This window comes from Ammospiza caudacuta, chromosome 11 (assembly GCF_027887145.1).
Source record: "Ammospiza caudacuta isolate bAmmCau1 chromosome 11, bAmmCau1.pri, whole genome shotgun sequence".
In the NCBI taxonomy this organism is placed as follows: Eukaryota; Metazoa; Chordata; class Aves; order Passeriformes; family Passerellidae; genus Ammospiza; species Ammospiza caudacuta.
In genome coordinates this window covers 8,848,653-8,863,395 of record NC_080603.1, presented here as the reverse complement: position 1 = coordinate 8,863,395, position 14,743 = coordinate 8,848,653, and the positions used below count along the sequence as shown (strand labels likewise).

The following is a 14,743-nucleotide window of genomic DNA, read 5'->3' as shown; positions in this document are numbered from 1 at the left end:
GGGTACTCTTGTAGCTGGTGGTCTCAGTCACATTGGATGTCTGCTGGGGACCACTCCTGTGGCTCCAGCGACAGCTGAGGGCACTTGGTGGCAGAAGTTCCTGCTTTCTGCTGGCATCCTTTGAGCCAGTTGTCCTCACATGATACTGCTCAGGTGAGATGGCCTCCTTGCAGGATGGACAGCCTGGGTGTGCTCCAGCACAGGTTTTGAGTAGAAAGCTCTGCCAGCTCCAATGGCTCTTTCCAGCACAGCTGTCCCAGTGCAGGAGCAAGGCCCAGTCCTTCCTCACTTACGCCTGTGTCTGTCTATACTCAGGCTGGATATTTGGGGAACGTCTTCATGACCAGGAGAGGGGCTGGTTCCCCAGTTCTATGGGGGAGGAGATCCTGAACCCCAAAATCCGAGCCCAGAACCTGAAGGAATGTTTCCGGGTGCACAAGTCAGATGACAGTCAGAGAAGAAAACTGGGCAGCAGAAACCGCCAGTGACCACCGGCATCCCCAAGCATCTGGAGTGCCTCAGAGAGACAGAAGACAGAGGCTGCCAGCTGGGAGGAGGTGGCAGCTGTGGGACATTGTGGGGGACCTGGTGCACAGGACGAGGCACACAGACCCATGAACAAACAGACTGTCATTCCTAGGCCCTCTGGAAGCACTGGTCCTTTCCTGGAGATCAGCGCTTTAAACTGTAAATAACCCTTTTCCAAGTGTTCTGTAAAGCCCCAAAGAGCATGAGCTCAGCGGACACTGCCCGAAGGCCACCAGGTGCTGGCCAAGTGAGCCACATGTGCTGGCTTGGGCTGGCTCAGGCTGCTTGGGAGGGGCAGTGGCCACAAACACGAGCAATTGATATCACCCGGTTTAAGCATTAACAGCTCATTGCTACCTTCTAAGTCTGGAGCGCTCTGAACCCAGCATCTCACAGGGGCAGAACTGCGGTCAAGCAGCAGTCTCAACTATCTCAGAGCTCACTGACAACTGGCTGGGATGAGCCTCAGGAACTCTACTGCCCTAGTCCTGCTGTGAAGCTGCTGGGCTCATTCCCACAGGCAGACCTTCAATCTGCTTCCAGTCAAATGCTCTGCAGTGCTCCACACTCAGCTCTTCTCCAGCAGCAGCCCAGCCTTGCAAGCCCTAACCCACGTCTTTGCCTGCCTGACAACCTCAAAGCACATCTGGACACTGTCCCATGGCTCAGCCCCCTCTACCACAGCCTCCCTCCTTCTGCAGGGCCACTGCAGAACCCCAGCATCATGTCCTTTCCTGGTTGATCGTGCACTTGTGGTCTTTGCTACGCTCTGCTGCTGAGGCCACAGCAGGGGTGGCTGTGCCAGTAGCAGCTCGCCCACCACACAAACACCAGCAGCCCCACAGCAGGTGAGTGACCTTAGCTGGGAGCTGCTGTCCTACATGCTCTGGGAGGCCCAGCAACTGCTGCCTGCATGCTTGTAACCCACCCCCACAGCCTCCCTGTACAGGCTCACCTCCATGTATATATGCAAGTCTTGTGGCCAGCAGAGCCAGCTCATCACTCCTTCCAGCTGTGGCACTGAGCAACACATGAAGCCCTGGGCACAGCACTGAGAGCAGCGTGGGGGACAGACCCACAGCAGCCACCCCTTGTTCAACGGTTCCACATGTGGCTGAGAGCCTCTCAGCCACAAGCTGGGCCCAAGTTGTGGCCAGCATCCATTAGGGAATGAATTATTTGGCACCTTTCTGTAACATGACAAAGGATTGTCTTCCAGGCATTGTAGCCTGTGCTGACTGATGCTTTGGCTGTGCCACAGTTGTACTTAGAGAGGGGACGGAGAGCAGCTGCCAACAGAGCCACACAGGGACCACGGGCATGGACAGGAGGAGCACAGCCAGGCCAACAGGAACGTGGGGAGAAAGCAGGATGCTTGGAAGCTGTGAAGGGAGGCTACAGAACTGCTCTTTGGACAACATGGTGTGTGCAGTTGGAGGCTGAACACAGCTGAGATGGATTCCAGGGCTGTCCCTGCTGACACCACAGTCTTGGGCCAGCCAGCCCAGAGCCAGCACCCAGGACCAAAGTGGTGGAAGCCACAGCAGCGAAGGGGAAAGAAGGCATTCTTCACTCAGGCCCAGATCCGTGGCACCACATTAGCATGTGCCAACAGCCAGCAGGGCTGTGCTGCCTTGGCCACCTGTGGGAAGTTCATACCAGCCTGTGGTTCCCAGTCACCAGTCACTGCCCAGCCTCAGGGCTGGGCCAGGAAGACTTGCAGCCTCCAGTCTGCTGCACTGAGCCGATTTAATGGGGACACCCCAAGCCAGGTCCCTCCAGCAGCACCCCACAGTCATCTTTCTGAGTCAACCAAACCTCCAGCTCAGGATTCAAACCTTGCAACAGCCACAAATTCACTAGTGCAAACCTCAGAGGAGCTCCAGCTCTAGGAATTCCTTAAAATTACCTGAGAAATCACCACATCCCACAGCATCCACCTTTGTGGCCCAGGCAGCCCAGCCCCAGGCCTACAGTCCCATGTGCCTACCTGGCATGTTACTCACAGCACAGAAATGCTCTCTTGCCCATTGGATGTTTCACCAGCTGGCTATAGCCAGGATTCCAGCTCCTCACTGCACTGCTCCAGGGAGAGGGGCTCAGTGCTGCTGTGCCATCCATCCCTCACCACCAAGCCCTGGGATTGCTCCAGCCCCTCCTGCTCTGCTGCGATTCCACAGGACTCTGGACCCCAGGCACAGGCTGTGCCATTTCCACTGAATGGCATCCAGTGTTATTTCCTCAGACCCAGCCCTGCACGCCTCCATCTCAGTGATCTCCAGTGTTGTACAGGCCAGGCCTGGGGCCCACAAGCACAGGCTGGAGCCCCCCAGCCCTTGCCAGGCTGCCTCAGTGAACTGAGGGGAACTTCTTGTTGTCTGGTTTTTCCGTGTGATAAAATGTAGCTGAGCAAGCCAGTGCCAAAACACTTGTGTATGTCCTTCCTCCCCCAGGCTCATCACTGGTCTCCTCCCCTGTCCCCTCTGGTGCAACTGGCCCAAATGCAGTGGGTCAGAATGGGGTTGCACATGAACTTGGGGTGGCTTACACCCATGAACAACCCTTTCCTAGGAAAGCTGTGCAGGGTGATGCCCAACACTGTTACCATCACCCAGACTAGACCCAGAAAGATTCTTTTGAGCTCCCTGCTCAAAGCCACACTCTGCCACAGGTTCCTCCTGAGTGGGGTTGACAGGCCCTGCCAGATCTGTGCCACCCAGGAGATAACACACACACCAAGGGCAATGAGCACTCGATGCATGGCTGCCCAGCACAGGGCCTGCAGTGCTTTATCCTTGGCACCATTTCTCCCAGGGCCCCAGGCAGACAGTTCAGGAGCAGCCAAGGGCTGCAGACAGGCTGGTTTTGTAACAGAAAAATGTTTTATTGAGTTCAGGAGGCCGAGAACTTTCTCAGTGTGATGACGACCAAGGCCACAAGCACAGACGTACCCAGGAGGGAGGCGATGACAATGGCACCAATAGCCCCAGGTCCCAGTGAGCCTGCAGGAAGAGAGAAAAGGGCACGAGGTCAGCAGAGACAGTGGGGCACAGATGGGAAGGACTGCAAGGATCACTCCACACCCAGCATATCCCCAGGCATCAGGCCACACTCCTGTCCCAGAGCTCCCTGCACTGGCCATGTCCCAGGTGTCATCCTGTGCACCTTTGGGCAGGGGGCTGTAGCCAGCCACCACCACCTCAGCCAGCTCCCAGTGACAAGGACAGTTGCCACAAAGTGGGTCGGTGGTGCCCAGCTTTCCTGCTCACACACTGGGAGAGTTGCTTCGCTTGCAGCAGGACCAGATCTCAGCTGGTGCTTGCTGTCAGTCAGGAGCCACAGGCCAGGAAAGGCACTCGTGCTCCCTGTCCAGGGAGCTCCCGGCACACTCTGTCCTGCACAGCCCTACCTGCACTCAGGGCAGTTTTCTTTTCAGGGCAGGTGCCTGCCATGACAGGCCATGGGGCAGGAAGAAGCCATCTTGGAGCTGGCAAGAGCTGCACAGCAAAAGTTTTTCAGCAGGGAAGTTTCCACGAGCAGGCAATAAGGGCAACCTTCCCCCTCCCCAGCAGTGTGGCTTTAACCCCTCCCGGGAGGTGACAGTCCCACAGGGAGCAAATCCGTGAGGACATCCCAGGCTGCTGCGGGAGTGAGCCGCGGGCGGTGGCTGTCGCAGTCACTCACCGTCCCCGGTGTCCAGCCGGTGCAGGTGGGTGGTGTCCTCGGGCTCCAGCTCGGAGGTGTACGGGGGGAAGGCAGTGGCATCCGACAGCCGGGCGGTGGCAGTGGCAGCGTCGAAGGGACCGGCTCCAGAGGGCAGCTCGGGCGGCTCGTTCCAGAGGGTGGGGACCGCGTCCTGCGGGTACTCTGCTGGAAAACAAGCACCCACGGGCATGGGGGGCCCGGTCAGGCTACTTGTGACAACCACAGCTCTGCGGGTCCCTGGGCTTCAGCTGCCTGCCAGGTGCCCTGAGGGCTGAGAAACCCGGTACGGCAGAGCCCTCCTCCGAGGGCACACCACCTCTGCTGAACAGCCATACCCAGAGCAGGCAAAGGCGATGTGCTTCTGTGGCAACCTAGCGTGCTCACAGCACACACGGGACAACACAGAGTGCCCTGACACCCTGCAACCTCTGCTCGTGCACAAACAGGCCCCACATGAACATCCACAGCTGCTTTACTCATGGATGCCCTTGGGACTGGGCTGGGAAGGGCTGTCACCCTGCCAACAGGCAGAGGCCACCGGGCCACCTGTGCTGGCCAAATTCACAGCATCTCAGGGCCCTTTTGTCCTGCACCACCAGCCCATGCAGTGCAGGATGCTGGACGTGCTGGCACAGCACAGGACATGGCTCCCCCAGACAGGACCCCAGAGCCTCGACTTCCCCCTGCTGCACCCCCGCCACACCGGGGAGATGAAAGGCAGGCTGGCTTCTGTTTAATGTTACCACTCGTCTCCTGTTATTCCTTCCTGCCGTGGGTCAGAGACCAAGCCAGAGAGCCCTCCCTGTGTGTGGCTCAGCAAGCACTCCCTGTCAATGCCCAGCCTTGTTCAGGTGGGCTCTGGCAGGAGCAGGAGACATTCCACAGCTCCCTGCAGAAACCACTGGGAATGTTGCACGGGGATGGGGAAAAAAGCAGGGGGGAGAAAAACGAACAACATTCACTGCCAGGGCCCTCCTGAACTGACACAATGGTTATCAGGACTGGGGAACAGGGAGTCAAGAGCTGGAGCAAACAGCCCAGGCTCCCTGGGGCAAGGCACTGAGGTATCCCAGGGCACCCCAACCCTGGCATATGAACCTTGGTGTACCAGGGGCACTTGAAGACTTGTCCCAGGCTCTCTGTGGAGAGAGATGGCAGCAGCACATCTTGGCACTACCAGCCCCAGCTTTAAGTGCCTGGAGCCCTCCTTGCCTCCTGTGGACAGAAGGTGCTGTGGGGGCAGAGCAAAAAATCCTCATTAATGGGCTGCACCACACTTTGTTCTCCCTTAAGATCCCTCCCTGGAACAGGGAGGGCCAAAACACTCACCTTTCCTGAGGGTACAAACCCACTGAGAACTTACTGCAGGGTTTGCATCAGAGTAGCTCTCACCATCACCAGAGCTATTCCACAATCTTGGGAACACAGCAACGTTCTAGAAAGTTTTGAAAGCTCTTTCTACAGGCAGAAAAGCTACAGGGTATCCAGCAAGACAATTGCCAGGTTTAACCCTGGTCCAATGAGCATCAACAGAGACAAGTTCCAGTGTGCAGCCTGTGCCAGCGAGACCCAGGCAGGAACCCAGGCAAAGCTGGGTGTAGCAGAGAACACCGTGCCCTCACACACTTGGGCTCTGCACCAGAGGTGGCATCCCTGCTCCCCTGTACGTGCACACAGGCTTGTGTTCCACAAGAGCTCCCCACAAACACCCAAGCCTTTGCAAGGCCCTTCCCAACCTGTGCTGCAAAACCAGCCAGCAGAGCTGAAGACTCATATTCCATCCCATGGCTCTTCCATAAAGTGCCATTTCCAGTGGATCTCTCTACTTTAAATCCCATGGTGTCACAGCCAGAGAATGGAACAGGAGGAAATAAGAATTCAGTGAGAAAAGCTAGTTAACACAGGAGAGAACTGAGCAGAGCTGGGCTATTGAGCTGCCAACAGTGGCATGGGAAGCTGTTGGTTTAGGAACAGACCAAACATACGGAATACTTTGGAAGCCCTGGTTCCAGGCTGCTTTTGTAAGGGAGAAACTCCACACAGAAGAGCCACACTCCAGCCATGACCTTTCTGACTCTGTCAACACCCCCCAGACCAGAACCAACACTGCCACTGACCCCACCTGGCAGAGGAACACAAAGCTGGAGGACAGTGTTGCCTCCTTTCCCAAGAACGGTTTTTTTTCCCAGAGCTGCACGTATGCCTTGTGTGTGACCAGGGACTGGTGTTATCTCAGATGATCTGTAACAGATGCAGGCACCATCCAGGGAGACTGTATGTATTCCCCATCCCTGCTCTCAGAGGGAAGAGGAGGGAGCACTATCTCTTCTAACCATAGTGCAAAGGTCCCACGGGTGCCACCAGACCCAGAGGTGCCAGATAGTCTCTCCTGTTCTCCATGCATCTAACTCCTGCTTAAAGAGAGCTGCCAGAAATTTTTCAGGCCACAGAGCTCGTTTTTGATAGCCAAATACAGAGGAAACAGTCTAATTCATTTATGATCACTGTGATTTATAAAAACTTGGATGGCTGCTGGAAATGTATTTTGTTAATTCCCCCCATCCAACTGACACACACTTTTCAGTTTGCCCACACAGAAAAGGCAGAATGTGCTTAACATGCATTTGCTGTCCCAAGTTCTTGTGGTTTTACCCTACTGGCACTTCAGCCCAGGGAAACACAACCCCTTTCAGTCAGGTCTGCTGCCTCGGGAACAGTTGTGAGCTCAGAGGCAGCAGCAGATTCCTGCACACACACTGAGTGAAATACCTGCAGCTGAGCCTCCCCAGGAGCCAGGGCTCACTGCTGGTCTCCTTCTCAGCTCCTGCCCCTCAGTGCTGCTGGAGCAGGTGCCAAGGGCCCTGCTGTGGGCACACAGAGGGGGAACACAAAGCAAGAGGCAGGTTCCTCCAGAACCCATTGCTGCAGCCTGGGAGAACATCTGCTCATAACCAGCACTGTTCTCCCCACGTCTCTCCTTGGATTTTCCCTCCTAACCTAAAGGCTCGTGTCTTCACATGCCTCCCTCCACTCCTCCGGCTGAGAAGCCCAAGCACCCATCCAACTATCCCCATGCATGCAGCAGGTTTCTTTAACAAGCAGAGGTTTCACACCTGCTTCCCTGACAGTCCCAGTGAGTGTCACCCACTCAGCTGGTGGCTGGGAGTGGCAGATCTCTAATGGACCAACATCAAATGCCACAATCCCATTTCAGTCCCCTGGTAAAAGCAAGAAAAGTGATGGGAAGGAGAGTTTGTGTCAGGTACCAAACCCCAACACATGCACACTATTAGTAAGGCCTTATGTCTCCAAGTGAGACACAAGGACCTTTTCCAGTCATCTGTTGGATAGAATCTGGAGAGATTCTATCTACAGGCAGGGGACCCAGCTCAGGAAGTTCAGTTCTCTGCTCTGTACCTGATGTTTTGGGTGACCACCACAAGTCCTGCTCTTCCCAGGCTCAGTTATTCTGTGCATAAGCAGGACACCAGGATCTAAACATGACCTGCAGAGAAAGCAGCACCAGCATGGCCAGGCCTTCCTGCCCACACTGTCACTATCACTCTGACTGTGATGAGTGGGACGTGGCCTGTGAACCTCAACAAATGCCTCAGTGACAGCTCTGGAGCTGGCAGCAGCCCTTCCCAAGGAAAGGGCAGGTTGAAGGGAAGCTCCATGGCCGTGGGGCAAGAAACAGCAATCTTAACATGTAAAAACACCTAAACACGCTGCCATCTCCAGGGAGGGAGTGCAACCAAGAGCTGGAAACTAAATACCACAGTAAAGTACTCCATGGCTTGTACTCCTGTTCACCCAAGAACTTTGGAGAAATAAAGAAGCAAGAAAACACACTGAAAATACATCATCCATCACAAGACCAGATGTTTAATATCTGGGAGAAAGCATTAGCTGTGCTGCCATCAGTCCAGGACCAGTCCTATCTCTAGAACACTCCTGTGGCACACTCACATGGTTTACTTGCCCTGCAGGGGCAGCCAGGGGCATATGGAGGGGCTGCCAGGCTGCTGAGGCACATGAGTCACCCACCACTGCCAGGCTCTGGGCCTCAGTGCCAGCTGCCCCAGAGGGAGGAAAGCCTCCAGGCCCTGGCACAAATGAGCTCTTCCCCTGCATTAGCTCTGTCTCAGCACTGAAACAGAAGCTGAGGGCAACTGCTGCTTTCAGACTAAGCCTTGTCATGAGAAATAAAGTTGGAGAACACTTAGAAGAACAACATGCAATAATCTTATTGGCATTTTACTGGAGATGGAACTGGACAAAGTGGACTAAGATTATTACAGCGTTTTGTAGAAGGCCAGGTGGATGATGGCAGCTCTTCCTTCCCACATGTTAATACTACAGATGGTCTTATTTTAGGGAAATCTCTCTACTGCACTGTCTTCTTCCTCTCTCCAGCACAGGTAAGTTATAACTGAGGTGAGGAAATGGGAAGAAAAGATCAGTTACCATGAAGAAATACACGATGAGTTTTCCAAGTGATGGCAGGGGCCAGTGGAACTCCAGACACATGGGCCATAGAGAGATCCAGAGGGGATGATGGCAAATGCAACTTGACAAAAGTGCTATTTCCATGCTTAGAAAGAAGGTGGGGTGAGCTGCCAGCACAGTGATGTGGTGGCCAGTACCCCAGGTACTCAGTGACTGAAAGGTAAGACTGGAAGTGTCTGTAAGTGACAGCCCCAGGGGATGCCAACCAAATCTGAAGGAACCAGACCCTCCCCAAAGGCCAGCTGTGAGACTTTAAGGCAGACAGATGTGGCCAGATCACATCATTGTCCCTGAAGGTTACTTGCCACTGGCCAATAGTCTTCTTCACACAAGCTGACTTCAGCACTTCATCATCCTCACTGTCCACCTCCAACCAGCTCCTTATTCAGGAGCCAATACCAATATCAGAAATCTGTAAGGAGTGTTGGAGCAAAGCAAGGTTGAGTAATGGCTCAAGTCCTGGTTCAAGTGTGGACAGATCTGTTGGAACAACTACATCTTTTCCTGAAATCTGCCAAATAAAACCTATTTACTGCTATCCCTGTTCTAGAACTTGAGCTTTAAAAAGTTTCCTAATAAACTTTGTTTCTCCTGTAGTTGAAAAAAAAGACACACAAGCTGCTACAGAAAGATGTTCTTGGTCAAGGTGTTTTCCTGTGTCTTTTCCTTTAGTGTGTGTGCTCTGTTGCTTTTTACCCCCCAGACTCATTCTGATGTGCTACTGCAGTCAAACATATTTCCACATTAGCTCAAAACAAGCTGAGGAACCCACATGTGAGTTTAAATATCAAATATACACATGGTTCAGGAGCCAATGCCTTGCAAAGGCTTTGCACTAACTTGCAGCTCATTTGGGGCTCTGAATCCATTACAGGAATTGAAACTGTGTTTGCTGATAGGAAAAAAACAATCAGTTCTTCCTGCGCTCTAGGCCTACCTGCCACTTGTGTTTGGAAAAAGAGGAAGTGGAGAAGGCTGAGGTTTGTCAGAGATCCTTGAGCTGGCTGTTTCCTGTTGCACCCAGATGATGTGTAAGGGAGTTAAAGATGTGCTTGGTTGCCTCCCCATCTTTGACAAAATGTTATGTTGGAAAGAGCTCAGTAACTTGGAGAAGTTCACACTTTCACCAGTTGCAGAGCCCTGACCATGCTGTCCAGGAAATCAGACCAGTGAGAAGCAGCCAACAGGGAGAGGAGACTCATCCTGGGCCTGGGGGCTGCATGACCCATGGTCAGCCCTCTCCAAGGCAGAGCTGCTCCTGCTCACTCTGCAGGGCTCTGCTGGGGACACTCAGAGTGCTGAGATGAAAGGGCAAGGGCTGGTGAACCCTGAGGCCAGCAAGGGGCTGTCCAGCCCCAGGTGGCCACGGCAGGCACAGGGCCAGGGCTGGGCTGAAAGGAGCCCTTCAGCAGCAGCACAAAGGGCAGCCTTGTGGAGGGCAAGGCCAGGAGCTCCTGTGTGCAGCAAGGCAGAGCTGTGGTTCTGATGGATACTGAGCAAACTTGTTTACAGAAAGGCAGTGTGTGTGTAGGTGCTGAGGCCATGGGGCTGTCTGTGTGCCCTTCCCCTCTTTGTCTGCACCAGGCCGGAAATTTCCTTTTCTAATGGAGTAAAGGCAGAAAAAGTTTCACTGCTCCTCAAAGCACCTGTACTGGGGGCAGGAACTCTCCATGCAGTGGAGAATCATTCTGCTCCTGGGGTGGCTTCCTCCTGTCCTCTCTGAGGGGGCAGGGAACAACCTGTTAGAGGCCTTACATCTCTGAAGCATTGCAGAAAAAGCACAGAATCTCTCCTACACCCTAAGATCTGAATGTTGCACTCCCCAGTACAAAGCCCTTCAAACCTCATTGCATGAGCACAACTTACCCAGTATAAGGATCAAGTAAACTTGGGAGTGCATCACAGGAACAAAGTGACACAGGGAGGCAGCACCAGGCACAAACCACAGCTGCAATGCCAGAGCAAGCACATGGAAAAGCTGGCAAGGAGAGGGGCCAGAGCAAAGGGACCAAATATTGAAAATTTAAAACAGCATAGAAGAGATTCTAGCTTGGAGAGGAAGCAGATTGAATTCTCACTGGAAATCAATCACTTCCTGCAGAGTGAAATACTGCTAATGATTAAGAAAAAAATCTTACCTGGTATGGGGGAAGAGCATGGTCAGTGCTTCTGAGAGCAACAGCAAGGCACAAACTGAAACTGTGCTAAAATGATTAATGTTCCACTGCACAAAAAAAAGTTCATGGTTTGAGAAGGAAAGGATCCACTTTTTAGTGCTCATTTCTTAGTTACTTTGAAGGTTTCCCTTCAAAGAAGGTGTCCTAGAAGGAGAAGATACCAGCTGCACTAATTGTGCACCTCCACCCACAGATGTTCCAGCCAAGCACAGTGGTGAATTTCCCTACCCATATGAAAGCTCCTTTAGAAAGAATTCCATAATTTGATCTGCTAGACAGCTGGCCAGATCTCCCTGTGAGGCAAGATGCTCAGAAGAAACTGTGAGAGAACTGCAAAACAACATTGCTCCAGGTCTTGGAAGGCAGGACAGAAATTCAGGAAAACAAATGCTGTGCCTGTTATCTTGGCCCCAGCCATCTCTTGAGCCTTGCCTCCACTGCTTTGAGGGAAAGGCTTTGGGGGAAGCAATTCCCCATAAGAGTTTCCACCTGTACACTCAGAGCCCATCAGTGCAGGGGGTTTGGAAGTCAATTTTTTTCCAGCTGTAAAACCCACCTCAGACCTGCAGCCTTTGAAGCTGTGGCCCCAGCTCCCTGCAGCCAACACAGCTCTGCTGAAGGCAGGAGCAGGTAAAGCTGAAATTAATAACAATCCCCAGAGAAACAGTGCCTTACAGAACAGGCATCTCTCCCATTCTTCTTCCCGTCACCTCACTGCAAGCAAGTCAGAGCCAGCACTGCCCTGGTACCCCAGCTCCAGAGCAACCCCATAAGGATGCACACCTTGGCTTTGGACTGGGGTTTTCATGGACACTTCCCTGGTTCTGCCTAAAGCAGCTGCTGTGCTCTGCTGCAGTAGAGAACACAGAAGGAACCAGGAATTGGCACACAGGCTTTAGCCAAAGAAAAATGTTTCTTTCCATACCTGTAACTTCTTCCTGCTATTAAAAGCTGAGGGACAGCCTGTCCCACCAATGCTCACAATACGTGCTACTGCCATTCTGCTTAGGTAAAGTTAAAGGATTTTCTCCACTGAAAATATATTCTTGCTCACCAGCAGCCACCAAAGCTAGTTTCCCTTAATCAATTATAATTCAACACATTATTTAGGGATGTTTTCAGAGAAGGGAGAAGAGAGAGGGCAGTGTAGGAAAGGATCTCCCAAACTTTTGGGTTTTAAATGCAAACAAAGTTCCTTACCTGCCAGCACAGCAGGGACCGGGATGCTGCACAGCGTTAGCAGGACCAGGCGAAGGACTCTGTGGTAGGGCATGGCTTCCCTCAGGAAAAACATCAGCAGGAATCCTTAAAACTCTTCAAAGCACAAACAACTCAGAAATTTCACTGGTATAATAAAAATTCTGTTCAGTCACGTAAAAAAACAAAAAAAGAAAAAAAGTCCTTCACAAGAGCAGCTGTGCAGAGAGAGTGCAAAGCCCAGCAGAGCCTCTCTCTCTCTGGCTCCAGGAGCACACCTCCTCCCAAAGGCAGCTCCACCCTCCCAAACTTGTGCCTAAAACCCCATAGGCAGCCAAGCAGAGCCATCAGGACCCTGCCAGGTCAGTGCACACACAAGCAGTTGTTGCTGAGCCCTTCCCAGAGGCCACGAGGATGCTCCTGGAATGCCTTCCCTGGGGTTGGCCATCCCGAGGCACAGGAAATAACACAGGAACCATTGGGGCTCCCTCACTGTGCAGGGTGGCAGGGCATTGCAGGGTGGGGAGAGCAAACAACAAGGGCCTCAATCTTCTGAGGCTAAAATGCTCTGATATAGAGCCAGAGCAGCTCCATGGCATCCTTGTTCCTGGGTGGAATACTTACAGAGCTGGCCTGGGAGCCATGGGTGGTCTCAGAACTGCTGTGAAAGGCTCCGAGCGTTCCAGGAGAGTCGCCTTTGGCAGGCAATGCCAGCATCCTCCTCAGATCCCAGCTCCTCAGGCACAACCTCCTCCTGCCAGCCTCTGCCACTCTGTCCCTGCCTGCCTCAGGGGCTCAGGACAGTTCACAGCACAGAAAACCCAGGTTTGCTTCAAATCACATTTGCAGCAACAAAGAATGGTGAATAGATGAGGTGTATAAAAAGGGGAACACTCCAGCTGATTGTCACAGAAGAAGTTTCATTAGTATTTTGGAGCTGATATGATGATGAATACTTCATGGTTTCCCATCATGTAATGAATACATAAACACCTCCAATGTCAGTTCTTTATGCTCTGAAAATATGACACAAGTATTTAAGTCTTAAATTTCAGATTTAGATTTTTTTGCAGCAATTGCTTTGCTTTTTGGAGCCCCTGTTTTCCCCATCCCTACTGATCCAAATGACTCTTGCTACAGAAAAGGGCCCCGTTTGTCACAGAAGGTGGCAATGCAGTCACCTGAGAGCACAATCTGCACATGCCACCACCTTACCTTCATAGAAACACAGAAACCAGAGTATTTCAGTATTATGAACAGTGTTATCTTCCCCACTGGTCCATTATCTACAAACTCCCAGGAGCCAAGTGAGGTCCTCAAAGTTTGACAAATTATTGCACATTTTCCCTGCTTGCATTTCTGCATTTTCATTTAGTAATCAAGAAGTTGTTCCTTTCCTGCTGAGCTCAAAGCTAACACACTTTAGTGTACTTGTAACAGGGTGTAGAGCAGTCCAAAATTAGCTTGCAGAAATTAGATCACACCACTAAAAAACCAGAAAGCAATTATGAACCACACACCTTATATGCTAAAAAGAGAAGATATTAAAACAAAGTCAGGTTATCAGCCTAAGCATCAGCTGTTCTCTCAGATATCAGCTGAACATCATGCAAGCCTACTGTGTAAGTTAGGCCTCAGCATACTTGTTTTCCATGGTCAGGTGAATGGCAGGACATTTACCATTACCTTTACTGGGATTTTCCACACAAAAACAAGTATCAAAAAAGGAAACTAAGTCTAAAAAGAGAAACTTCCATGGTTTCCATGTGGACTTTAGGCTGAGGGGAGAAATAAAACACCTTATTTAGGGCAGTGCACTGGAGTGCACAGGGTGGGCACCGACTGGCAAAGGAGGCTCCGTGGCCAAGTGTTTGTGTTAAGAGCAAACCAGCCATGGCTTGATCTCCCCTGCATAAACAGCACCAGCATGAATGCACACGTTTCTCTACAGACAGCGGAGGAAAATTAAAGCTTTCTTGTTAGAAATTTCCAATATCAACTTACTGGTGTTTATTTGAACTCTAAAATTATCAAGTAGAAAAACCAACCAGTATTCCTCACCAGGGAAGAAATAAAGCAGCAGCTGTTGTTCCACATCCTGTGTATTTGCTTGTTGTTTCTTGATGAAAACTGATGCAAGTCGAGTTTGGGTGGGTCTTAGCACCAGGAATTATCTCAATACTCAGCTTTGACAAAAGCAAGCAGAAAGTTTTCTCTCAGATATAATACAACCAGGTTTTATTTAAGTTCTCTCTTTTTTTCCCCCCCCACACTGGCAAAAGTTCAGAGGGAGTTTAAAGTTTTGTAAACATTTTAACTACCCCTCTTCCCCCTTTTATGAATTTACAAAGCAAAGGAGACAGGGAGACCAGATTTGCAACAGTTCCAAGTCTCTCCATGCTATCAGATCCAAAAACTATATACAAGTCTGCAGCAGTCTCTGTATAGTTACTGTACATGTTTGGGGACGGGGGAAGAGAGAGGAGGAGGAGGGGAAGGTGACCCCAAAAAATGAATAAACCAAACAAAATAAAATCCAAAGCCAAACTGCTCTTGAGCAACTCAAACTGTTTTCTTTAGGCAGTGATGACAGAATAACAGACACCTTTATACAACTCCACCAAAAC

At 51.7% G+C, this 14,743-nt stretch overlaps 2 protein-coding genes across 4 annotated transcripts in view; one reads left to right on the top strand and one right to left on the bottom strand.

Moving 5' to 3' along the window:
• Window positions 1-2,927, top strand: part of NGEF (neuronal guanine nucleotide exchange factor) — a 47,560-nt gene extending 44,633 nt beyond the window's left edge. For all 3 annotated transcript variants that reach the window (XM_058812164.1, XM_058812165.1, XM_058812166.1), the window contains one exon: window positions 316-2,927. In XM_058812164.1, the coding sequence (XP_058668147.1) occupies window positions 316-488 (173 nt within the window). In that variant the 3' untranslated portion in view covers window positions 489-2,927. The remainder of the gene's footprint in view (window positions 1-315) is intronic.
• Window positions 2,928-3,420: 493 nt separating this feature from the next.
• Window positions 3,421-14,604, bottom strand: SNORC (secondary ossification center associated regulator of chondrocyte maturation). Its single transcript, XM_058812001.1, has 5 exons — window positions 14,178-14,604; window positions 12,741-13,132; window positions 12,120-12,199; window positions 4,213-4,398; window positions 3,421-3,530 (listed from the first exon to the last, which is right to left on the bottom strand). The coding sequence occupies exons 2-5, from the start codon at window positions 12,758-12,760 to the stop codon at window positions 3,421-3,423; spliced, it is 396 nt and encodes a 131-aa protein (XP_058667984.1). The 5' UTR covers window positions 12,761-13,132; window positions 14,178-14,604.
• Between the last annotated feature and the right edge of the window lie 139 nt (window positions 14,605-14,743).